Source organism: Micropterus dolomieu, linkage group LG18 (genome assembly GCF_021292245.1).
Source record: "Micropterus dolomieu isolate WLL.071019.BEF.003 ecotype Adirondacks linkage group LG18, ASM2129224v1, whole genome shotgun sequence".
NCBI classification, from domain to species: Eukaryota; Metazoa; Chordata; class Actinopteri; order Centrarchiformes; family Centrarchidae; genus Micropterus; species Micropterus dolomieu.
Genome location: NC_060167.1, coordinates 3883226 through 3895614, shown reverse-complemented (window position 1 = coordinate 3895614; position 12389 = coordinate 3883226). Strand labels below are relative to the sequence as shown.

General features: G+C 39.8%; 2 protein-coding genes across 3 annotated transcripts in view; both read left to right on the top strand.

Moving 5' to 3' along the window:
• LOC123987296 (butyrophilin-like protein 1) overlaps positions 1-12389 on the top strand; it is a 208732-nt gene that overhangs the window by 182821 nt on the left and 13522 nt on the right. The window lies entirely within an intron of this gene.
• Positions 4894-12389, top strand: part of LOC123987302 (butyrophilin subfamily 3 member A2-like) — a 25906-nt gene continuing 18410 nt past the window's right edge. Inside the window, exons 1-5 of the mRNA XM_046076061.1 lie at positions 4894-5214; positions 7467-7802; positions 10054-10335; positions 11336-11505; positions 11607-11715. Of these exons, the coding sequence (XP_045932017.1) occupies positions 5112-5214; positions 7467-7802; positions 10054-10335; positions 11336-11505; positions 11607-11627 (912 nt within the window). The 5' untranslated portion in view covers positions 4894-5111 and the 3' untranslated portion in view covers positions 11628-11715. The remainder of the gene's footprint in view (positions 5215-7466; positions 7803-10053; positions 10336-11335; positions 11506-11606; positions 11716-12389) is intronic.

The following is a 12389-nucleotide window of genomic DNA, read 5'->3' as shown; positions in this document are numbered from 1 at the left end:
TTTGTTGTGAAGGCTCATGATATTTAGTGCCAGGAAAATAATGACAATGCCACGTGTGTGTAACTTTTTTACAGCTTTACCTAAGTTTCTAAATGTTTAATTCCCTCTGGCTAAACCTTGAACAGAACTAACTGATTAGGCTACAGGACAGTAATTAGTACTTATTATATATTCTTAATGAGTTATATGCTATTTATTTTAAATGTTTTAATTTGGACTGTAATGTATTTGTTTAAGTAAAAGTAATAATGAATCAGCTGAATATATTTTAAAAATGCAAATACTGTTTACTCACAGTTTTTGGAAAGACTTTCATATATTGTGTTTCATATGACAGGATTTTAGGTGGAAATACCAGTAAAAGGACTTTGATCAGCAGTTTAGAGGTTGTCAAATAGGATCCCAACGCTCTTGTTATCGAGTCTCAAGGGAGAAGTTTGAACAACAAATCGGTGATCAGACTGTAAGATACTTTACACCTGAGCTTAATAACTATGAGCTGTAACATGATTAATTATGGAAGTATGATGTTTGTGATGAATATATGTTGTGATTGATTAATGTGACAATGTTTACAATGATTATAACATGTGAAGGAATTAAATACTCACTTGACAGTAGTTAAAAGTCAGGAGGATGAGAGTAAAAGGGAATCATGTTGAAAGTATAGTGAAATGAGAATTAAAACAAATACGATATCCGTCCACACCAGCGTTTTTGAGTTGATCTCCGTTCACGTACACTGAGCATTCTTCGTTTTCGCCGTTTTAGTCTGGATGGGAGTTGCAAACGTAGCAAAAGGTCTCCGCAGTAGTGTGGATGGGGCCTGTATCAGCCGAACAACAGTTTTAAGAATCATCTCAAACAATGGCTCCAGACACATCAAATGTGTGACCACTAACTGACTCTGTAGTATATATGTGTATGGGTTTGTATACTGTACTAGATGCAGCACTTTACAGCATAAACAGCACTTTAAATTACATAACCCTGTCTACAAAACTGTGCTGTCTATTATAATATAATGTTGAAAAGTGTGGCATCTTTTAAATTGTGTTGTCTTATATATCTAATGTTTAACTGCGTTACTTTGTACTTTGTGATGACCTGCCGGAAACCACAGATGGAAAAAAGCCTTCAGTCTAATTCTGGCATGTTTGTGTAAATAAATAAAATAAAATAAATAGCAAAGCAAGCAAAAATATCATGAATTCTCATCAGAGCAGGTGTCCTAAGCGACCTTTGGGGTGGCATAGGGCCCCGTGGCCAGCAGAGGGTCCCCTACAGTCACTACTTGCTTGTGGTGGAAAAAAATCACTGAAAAAAGAAACGTAAAATAATAATAACAAAATGAAAGACAGCTCTCTATGTTACGCACCATAATAATCATAGTGGTTATTTAATTTCGTTATTTAGTATGGTCAGCTGCCCTCATTGATCAGCGACTCCTGACCCTGACTGACCCTGTGACGTCGTTCAGGCATGTCACCCAAGTAGCTGACTGCTGGTAGGTTATGTGTTTTAGTTAAACCTATAGAGAGGCCCTGTCCTTTGATTATAAATCAGATCTGTCAGGTAGGGAGTGTGTAGTCGCTGTTTTAAAGGACTGATTATTGAGCAACATCATGGAGCCTCCTCCAAAGCTGCCAGTGTTGAAAAGACATCTTATCTAAAGTGACTTTTTAAAAGGAGACAGCATCAAACTCTGGCAGATTGTCTTGCATAATAAGATCCAGATCTAAGCTAAGAGCACAAGTCATTTCAGTTCAGTCAATGTATTTATTTATTTTTATTATTTCACAGCAGGTCCATCAGCCTCCACCTCTTTTTATTCACCTCTAGGAACACCCACCACATGAACATGTCAGCCTATTAAAATTATTTATTTTCTGTGTTAATCTTACTCATAGGTCTACCTGTGCCTACTGAAGTGGAGACCAGTACCATCGTGCTTACCACCGCACCTGGCTCTCCAGTTTCTACTCCTCCAGCTGACCGGCCATCAGTCCTTAATGACCAGTTACATGTTGATGTGGTGAGCAGTAAAACCAGCACAGGCTGGCAGAGACATTTTGACTTTTCCAAAAAGACACTCAGACAGTAAAAGTCTTTTCTATCATTACATGTTACCTGTTTTGTAGTTTTTGTCTCTTAAACTGTTGTTTGGCTGTTAATAAAGATGTAAGCTTTGGTCATAATCAGTACATCAGTCTTTTTATTCAGAACTAAGTTCATCACTGTCTACTGGGTCTTGCACTGCCATTAAGCTCAGGTGCACTGGTGGTATCATATGTTTCCTGTTTGACTTCAAACATAGTAGATATAATAGGGGAGAGCCGGGACGAATGAAACGCTTTTCAGATATACGTCTTTTTAAAATATAACGTTACAGACATAAATCATTTGTTGTTGTCATCAACAACTCACATGTGTGTTCTATCAATACCAGGTGTTTTCTTGTTAAAATGTGGAACGACTTCAGTATAATTTCACTTTGAAGGAAAGATGCGCATTGTTTCATTCGTCCCTACTGTGCGGGATGGAAGAAACACAACGACATACATTTAAATAGTTTTAAGTTTTTTTTAAGTTATTCTTGTTTTTATTTAGAAAGCTTGACACTGCCCTTCTTAATACGTAATTGCAAACTAATTATGTCCTTTTTCTTAATAAAAAATAGTATAAATACAACTACAGCTAATGCAAATTTGGATCAGATATCGGCTGCCCTTTTTATGCACATCTGAAGCCTGTTTTCCTGGTCTACTGTGAAGATGCTGTTATTTGGCTGTAAGCATCCTGGTGGTCCCTGTTCTGTTAAGTACTGTGGACTGTATGAGCTGAGGTAGTTTGGCATTTCAGACTTGTATGGGCTCTGAGAAAATCGTTGTGTTTCATTCGTCCCGCGTTTCAATCGTCCCAGCTCTCCCCTAATATAGAGTACAGAGTATATAGAGTAGTCTAGTTATTGTTTTAAATCAGAATCAGCTTTATTGCCAAGTAGGTTTAAGGAATTTGCTTTTGTGTTTTTGTGCTAAACAAATATGGCTGGTTTAAGAATATAAGAAAGATTCGTCTGGTTTTATTCAAAAACAAGAGACGTTCAGCCCGACAGTCAGAGGGCCTCTAACTAAATTTTGATTAGGGCCGCCGAAGGCCTAGGGCCGGCTCTGAAAGTAATCTTTAACTCTTTAACTCAATTTCACTTTACAACCTGTTGTTGTATTGTGACAAATAAATCAATCTTGTAACTGATGAACCTCCCTACACAGTTCACAGTGCCCTGAACATGTTGTGCTCCCTGCGGTTTGGAATCTTACTTAAAATGGCTGAATACCATGTGCGGTCCACTTAGCAGGGAACTACTGGTGGTGCGGTCCGATCGCCTAGTAGTTCCCTGCTAAGTTCGCCGGAAGTTAACAAGCAATATGTACATTTACAATTTACTCATTTGGCAGACGCTTTTATCCAAAGCGACTATATTACCCATCAGCCTTTGCACCTCGAAACTCTGGCAGGAAAAAAATAACCCCGCAAAAACTAACAATGGAGCAGACAGAAGAGTTTGTATATATCTGTGATTACTGTCGTTGTAACTAACGTAATAATTATTTAGACTATTTCAGAGGTTAGTTACCTAAAAACAACAATGCTCATGTTAATCTTTTAATCTTTTACATTCCCTGAGCAGAGCGCAGAGAGCAGAGCAGGGCCGGCCCGTAGTAACCAAGTGCACCAACCTCGGGCTGTGAGCGGCCGTGAGTCGCAGGCAGACTGTGACAGAGTTGTAACGTAGCTGCTAGTTTTGCACTATAAAACTTGCTCTGTTTGGGACTTTCAGCTGCACTTAGTCTGAGCTGCCGAAGTTAACATTTGTGTGGATTTGTGTTGAGATGTCTGCCTGATCACAAGTGTTTTCAGTTAAGTTAGTCAAATATTTTTTTTCCTGTAGTTTTTTCACCTGCTTGTCTCGTCCAGTTCAGTTTCTGTAATGGTCTGACTGTATCAGCCGAGCAATAACGCAGACTAATGCACAGAGTAGCAATAGGCTATAGGAAAGGCAAAAATATTATGAATTGTAATTAAATTATGTCTACTAATATTAGGCCTGCAACTTTTACAAACACAGATGTGGGGGAGATTATGAATGTTTTAATCAAGAGCAGAAAAGCTGCTGAAACACAGAAGCTATAAAGGAGTTTATAACAAAAAGTATAATAATTATTATTAAAATTAATTAATTTATGATTGAGGTGAAAAGGTGCCAGGTCTGCACATTTAAAGAGGTTACTTCCCCAATCAAAGACACAAAAGAGGAGGGAAGACTAAATAATGTGTGCTGACTCAGCAGGGACTTCATTGAATGAGAAAAACTGATGAATACAGAAGAAAACATAAAGGCAATAACTAGAGAATGCGTGCGAGCCGCACTGCATTATATTCTATTCATTTTTTATACTTTGAATTTTCACCTGTGGCATCAATTTTGTGTTTCCCCTTTTGTAAATATAGAAATTTTCAGCATAATGCAGGAAATTAAGTGTTTAATGCTCAAAATAGTGTTTTAAATAAAACCTATGCTTTTGCATTTCTGCAAAACATTTACCCCACAAATGAACTAGAATAAAGGAAAACAATCTCTGTTCGATACAGAGTTTCTGAGGGGAACGTTCCCAAATACCTGGTTAGGTTTGGTCTCCCAATATGATGTCTGGAGGATGCTGATCACACTTATTGATTATTGACTGGCTGCAGAAATTTATACACACTGCAGTGGGTAATGTGTGGGGGGGGTCTCCAACACTGTCAGGACGGCCCTGGAGGGAGCAGCTGTTTCAGACTGTATATGTACTAGCCTATATGTATATCCTGTGGGTTTGAACGCAGCGATAGGCTACAGCTTTAACAAACTGCGCGCGCTCCCGTGGACGACAATCACTTTTCGGCACGACACCTGATCGTTGCACACCGTTTCAAGGAAACATGTTGTTCGATCAGACAACGAAGCAAACCGGTGCAAAACGTTTCGAGACTGAACTCGCCTCAGGCTTCTGGAGGAAGCCACGCAGCTGTTAAATCTCCGTTAGTGGCGGCACAGTGAAGACAAAGTGATGTTTAATCTTCAGATGACTCCCGCAGCTATGATGAAGCGTCTTCCTCTGCTGTGTCTCTGTCTCCTGACTCGGTCTGGAGCAACGTTTGCTGATGAACACGGTAAGAAAATTAACCCCGTTTTACACAGGACAAAAAAAAACCACCGACACCTTCTGTATTTTGTCTTTAATGTAAAAGGGTAACCAGGCGAAATGACCGCAGTAGTTCTGCGTATTTATCGGCTCCAGCTCTCTGTGTGGTCGCTATAATTTTCTGCTTTTGCGTCGGTAAAGATGGAGGTCTGTGACGTTGTTACGGTGGATGCGGTGTGTCCCTCAGTCAGAACATAAACAAGGTGTTAACAGCACCGTGATGGACAGCTGTGTCTTATTTGCTCTGACGGACGTTACAGCACAGATTTAAAGTCAGTCAGCCTAAATCACTAATATTAACATAAACAAACAGCCAAAACATTATGACCACTGACAGGTGAAGTGAATAACAATGATTATCTCGTTACCATGGCACCTGGGATATATCAGGCAGCAGGTGAACATTGTGTCCTCAGAGTTGATGTGTGATGCAGGAAAAACGGACACAACTGTGATGGCTAGAGGACTGGGTCAGAACATCTCTAAAACCGTCTGCAGGGGTCAGTACCTATTGGTCCAAGGTCATGGAGATCCAAGGCTCAGTGATGCACGTGGGGAGTGAAGGGAAGGGCCCATACTGACTCCTGTCCACTGCTGAAAGCACCTACAATGGGCAGGTCAGCATCAGAACTGGACTGCGGATCAATGGCCTGGTCTGAAGAATCATGTTTTTTTTTAATATAAAAAGGATGGCCGGGTGCTTGTGTTTCTCTTACCTGGGGAACACAAGGCACCAGGATGCATTATGGGAAGAAGGCAAGCAGAGGTAGTGTGATGCTTTGGAAACCTTGGGTCCTGCCATTCTGGTTACTCTCACACGTACCACCCACCTAAGCATTGTTCAGACCATGTTCACCCTTTAATGGAAACGGTATTCCCTGATGGCCTCTTTTAGCAGGACAGTGTGTCAGCATATTCATATAATTACGTTTGTATATTCATATAATGTTTTTATTATATTGAAATATAACAAGTATTGCAGAGGTCCTGTAGTGAAGAAAAGCCCAGGGGAGCATGCTAAGTTTGGCGAAATGACGATGCCCTGTGCAGAAGCAATCATGTAACTACTTGTATGAGCGACTCAAAAACAACTGAAGAAGCTCATAATAAGGGACTGAAAGAGAGAATGTCAATACTAGATCAAAACTATTGAAGGGTGGAAAACTGCTCAAGTTGTGCAGTAAGTTATGAACGGTTTTCTAAGGAGAAACAGAGAAAAGTGAGGGGGCCAGGAAAAACACACACAAGAAAGCAGACACACAAATAAAGTTGGTAAGAACACTGTTGTAAGAGCCAAAAGACAGCAGAGAGGTGAGAAGGGTATAAACCAGGCCAAAGCCACCTCATCTTTAGTTCTGCATTTTTCTCTCATTGTCATGTCTTGCAAAAGAATAAATTACTTAGCGTAACCAAACTCTCTTTTTGGTGCTGCATTAAATACTAGTTTTTTTCCCTTTGAGCATCATTTATGAATTTATTCCGAACAGCAATTTTTATCGCCACTAAATGATGAGAAATAATTTCTGTTGAAAAAGAAGGTTGTTTGACTTTTTGCTGTCTGGACACAAGAATCTTTCTTGCTCTATTTTTAGTAGAAGCTGGATGCATGCATCCAAAATGAGTTTATGTGCATTTAGTTTTCCCTGTGGTAAATTTTGACTGAATAAAAGGGTGTGTGGCTCCTTATTGTTTTTATTAGAATTTTCTCTTTAGACACAGTCTGTGATTTTGTTTAGAGAACACAGCACTTTGCAGTTTTGGTGTTTGTCACCTAGATTCTCAAAACTAGGCTTTTGTTTCTGACAGAGCTTCAAAGCAATGGAGACTAAAATGAATAATAATAATGAAAACTATGATCTGAATATGTTTTAAATTTCTGTAGTGTATTTATTATAAAATGTGATAATTAGCAAAATCCAAACACACAATAACAAAACCTGTGTGGTCTGCAGATACTTGGCTCACACTGAACCCTCAGCCTAAAACCAACAACTCTCCTTGAGGTGTCTGTGTCATGTGACTCATCAGGTTTCTTATGTCAGCTTAAATATTCTTAAATGATGCCAACATGAAAAATATAAATAATGTGCCGACTAACGTGTTTATAAACTGGTGTTTCAGAGTCATTGAGGTGACATGTAAATGTGTTATCTGATGTTCTGTCTGAACCTGATTGATCTCTATTTGAACAGAATGACTAAAATAAACTTCTTCTTTCAGGGTCGGGTGTCGTCAGAGTGGTTGTGGAAGAAGGGAGTGACGCCATTTTACCCTGTTCCCTCAGCAACAAAGAGAACGCAGAGGAGAAACTCTTTGATTGGAAGAAAGATGGTCAGAAGGAGGTTTTCTTTTATGATGGAGGCATTCATTACAACAACGGTCGTCCAGGCCAAGATCGGCAGTTCAAAGGTCGCATCTCACATTTTCAAGATGAGCTGAAGTACGGCAACGCCTCCATCATTATCAGTAAAACGAAGATGACTGACAGTGGAAACTACACCTGTGATTTTCCACGTCTTCAGCCAAGACGGATATTCAACATTCAGTTTGTTGTTGGTGAGTGTTTCCATTTAACAGTTAATCTATAAATATTGTTCATCAAGATCTCCAGCTGTCCTTTTAGGTTTGGTTTGACTCCAGCTGTTCTTCCTCGTCTGTGCAGTCTGTTTAAACCACTGACAACGAGGAACACCTTGAAAGTTCAACTTTAATTACATATCAGCAATTTAATATGTGAGAATCACATACAGTAGTTAAACTGGCAATCATGAATTATTATATTATTATATACAATGTAAATCTCCAATGTCTGAACTTAACCAAGATGTTGATAAAAGATGTGAACACCTGCTGTATTAATTACAATTGCTGCAAAGTTTCCGGTTTCTTTCTAACTTCAAGATTTGTTTGAAAGCAGCACCACATGTATCTCAGACAGGTAAATTTACTGACAAGATATAATCATAAGACACTAACTCTTTGAAGTTATAATGTTACAGGTTAAATGTTAAAACTCAGTTTTTATTTAACTCTGTGTGGTAATGTTTGAAGCCTTAGTAAGATTGTAAGACCGACCACTCCATCCTTCTCACACGGCTTCAGTACTCCCTCTGCCTAACCGGGCCTGCCCTCTCCTGGCTCAACTCCTTCCTTTCTGGCAGACACCAATACATCTCCATAAACAACTGCAAGTCCTTCACCACCACAGTCTCCCATGGTGTCCCTCAGGGCTAAGTGCTGGGTCCCTTCCTCTTCATCAACTACATCCTTCCATTTGGACAGATCATCCGCCGTCGTGGCCTCCATTTTCACTGCTATGCAGATGACACTCAACTTTACCTTTCTTCCAAATCTATCACCCAAGCCACCCATACCACACTCACCACCTCTTGTCCAAGTCTTAGATGCAACAGAACTTTCTCAAACTCAACTGCAATAAATCTGAAATCCTCATCGGCCCTAACACCCTCACCCACTCCACCCAGACATTCTCACTTAGCATTGAGAAGTCTTTTGTCACCTCCTCCAACCAGGTCCACAACTTTGGAATCATCTTTGACCCACCCTCTCCTTCTTGCCCCACATCAACCAGGTAACTAAAACTGTCTTCTTCCACCTCAAGATCATCGCCCGCCTTGTCCTTTTCTACTGCTGTAAATACTCATTCGTGCCCTCATCACTTCTGAACTCGACTACTGCAACGGTTCCCCTAACAAAATCCTCAATAAACTTCAATACGTCCTCCGCTGCCCGCATGCTTACATCCTGCCGTCGCAGAGATCACATCAACCCTGTCCTTCACAAACTCCACTGGCTCCCTGTTAAATACAGGATCCACTTCAAACTTCTACTCATCACCTACAAAGCCTTAAACAATCTGGCCCCTTCCTACCTCTCCAACCTCCTCCCCCACCACACCTCCACTCGTCGCGTCAGGTCTGTGGAAGCAACAACACTAAATACCATCAGGACAAAGCGCCGGACCTAGGGGAACAGGGCCTTTTCCAGTGCTGCACCCTCTCTCTGGAACGCCCTCCCTCACCATATCCAACAGGCCAACACCATGCCATCTTTCAAACAGGCCCTCAAAACCCACCTTTTCAAGAGTGCATTCCCCAGTATACTTCCTTCCACTCTCTCCCCTGCTCTTCTTTTTAACCAATTACTTTCATCTTACCTTCTGTAAAGCGTCTTAGAGTACTTAGAAAAGAGCAATATAAATATAATTTATTATTATTATTTCTTCTACCTTTTACCAAGTTTATAATGTTCTATTATTGGTGACTTTGTATGAAATGTGTATATTAAATTACATGTTTATTACTGAGCTCATAGTTAAAGGTGCTGTTTTACTGGACTAATTATACTGGTGGTTAAATTTTTTAGTCCTCCCTATTTATCTCAAACATGAGTGGTCAGAATAATAGAAACACCTCTGAGTATAATGAAGTCCAGAACAACACCATCACTAATCAAAATTAAAGTAAAATTAAAGGCAGTTGTTTTGGATTGCATCAGATTGTACAGGTGTACCTAATAAAGTGGCCAGTGAGACACAGTTAAGCCCTGATAAAACAAGGGGCTCACATGCTTTAAAGACCCTGTTTTATATTTTATAGCACATGTTTATTTTACTTGAGTGTAACAGAAAATATTGTTGACATATCAGACAACAGATTTCATGTGATGTCATTTCAAGATCATTTTTTCAGCACAACAAATGTAGCATAAAAATTATTTTTGTCCAAATGTCTTCACTGCATCTGTGTGTTTTTAAAAAATCATGTGTCTCGTCTAAAATGTGCAGCAGTTGCAGCTCAAAAGCCGTCTGTCACTGCAATCGATCAAACAGAGGATGGGGTGCTGCTGCAGTGTGAAGTTCGAGGTGCTTCTCCTAAACCTACAGTAGAGTGGCAGGACAGTGCTGGGAACATCCTTCCTGCTGAGGAGCCACAGGTCTCAGAAAGAGGAGGCAGCTATGACATCATCCTCCAAACTACTGTGAACACGACTGACCGCTTCACCTGTGTAGTCACACAGGACGAAATCAGCCATCAGATTTTTGCTGAGATCTACGTGCAGGTCGATGGTGAGATTTTTCATAGTTTCAATTATTTTAAATGTTATTGAGTTATTCGTTTTAAGCGTCTTCAGACTGAACACAAAGCAGGTTGTGATGAAGACATCTGCACAAGTTGAAAAAGTTTCAAACTGAGTGAAAGCTTCACACTTATACTGAGACTCTGAGACTTCATGAATCTACAGAGATGAGAGGAAGAATGAGAGGGTCTGCAGGGAAATAACAGAAAGAAACTATGAGATCAGTCTGATCAAACACAGGAACACAAGAATTTAGTAAACTTCACTCACAAACCCAGTAACAGATTTAAGAATGGCTGCTGCAGCCTGATCCTGGGGATCAACATGAAAACACCTCACGAGGGAGATTTAGAGACTGAAGACTTTAGAATCAGAGACTTTTTGAGACACATGTAGCACCAAAATACACGAGGCTCTCTGAAGGTTTTATTAGCTGTGATTAGATAAATGGATAAGATAGAGAAACTTTATTGAGTCACACAAATGAATCACAAAACAAACAACATGAGGACACTACTAGATGTAGAGAAGATTTTAGTCATTGACTTTATTTTAACTAGAAACTGAACTGAAACTAAAAAACAGGACCAGACTTTAACTCTGGTTTCTGGTAATATTTCGTCATCATGGAGACACATACTGGCTGAAGAAGTGCATTTTTACTTAACATTGTAAACTTGTATTTAATATTGGGGACAAATAGATATGATCATTTTCAGTTCTTATTAAATTGTAGCTCCAAGTTCTTTTCTTTTTTACAATTTTTGTTGTTCTGTTAAAGCAGAAGAAGCTGATGAGAGATCTTCTGACCTGTTTTTTCACAGCAACATAAGTTATTCTGCTCTTAAAAAAATAAAATATACAGTAGATTCCATTGTGATCTTATGGTAAGTTACATTACCCGACACCAGTACTCGCAGCCTACAAGTTGCACCCACACAAACAAGGAATACTGGACAAAATTACAATAGCTGTGATTTCTCTATCAGGCCACTGCGAGCTAGGTCTGTGTTTGGGCAACCGGGCTAATGCCCCGAGACTTAAAGCCCCAAGGTTGCGTTTCTACTATCAGCATCTAATGAAGCGGTGTAGGCCGCAACTTCCTCCGTTAGCCATGGCCCTGCCATCCTGCGTGCCCTGGAGCTTAACGAGTCAGCAGGTACGTTTTTAATATTCAAGTAAAATAATCTAAGATTCTTAAATTGCACGTTATGTTCGATGCACCAAGATATTCTTCATTCTACACTTTTCTGAACACAGAGGTGTGACCCTACCTGGTGAAGACGGGGTGAGATCAGCGGAAAAAGGACTTCAGCTCACGCTCCAACGTCCTCAGAGGGCAGCAAGTTGAGAGCCAAGAACTCGATCAGTTAGTCAGTGGGCGGGTTTGTGATGGGCGGAAGTAATAATGACTTGCGGTAAACGATAAATGTCAGTTGGGTGTTGTGACTGATGAATGGTAAATCAAGTTGACAATTTATCTCTCTGGTTCTCAATACACAAGCATCTTCATTTAAATCTCTTCTCTCTATATTAGTTAAAAAAACAGCCGACACAAAGAGCAACTACAGGTGCTGGTCATATAATTAGAATATCATCAAAAAGTTTATTTCAGTAATATCATTCAAAAAGTGAAACTTGGATATTATATTCATTCGTTACACACAGACTGATATATTTCAAATGTTTATTTCATTTAATTGTGATGATTAAAACTGACAACTAATGAAAATCCCAAATTCAGTATCTCCGAAAATTTGAATATTACTTAAGACCAATACAAAAAAAGGATTTTTAGAAATGTTGGCCAACTGAAAAGTATGAACATGAAAAGTATGAGCATGTACAGCACTCAATACTTAGTTGGGGCTCCTTTTGCCTGAATTACTGCAGCAATGCGGCGTGGCATGGAGTCGATCAGTCTGTGGCACTGCTCAGGTGTTATGAGAGCCCAGGTTGCTCTGATAGTGGCCTTCAGCTCTTCTGCATTGTTGGGTCTGGCGTATCGCATCTTCCTCTTCACAATACCCCATAGATTTTCTA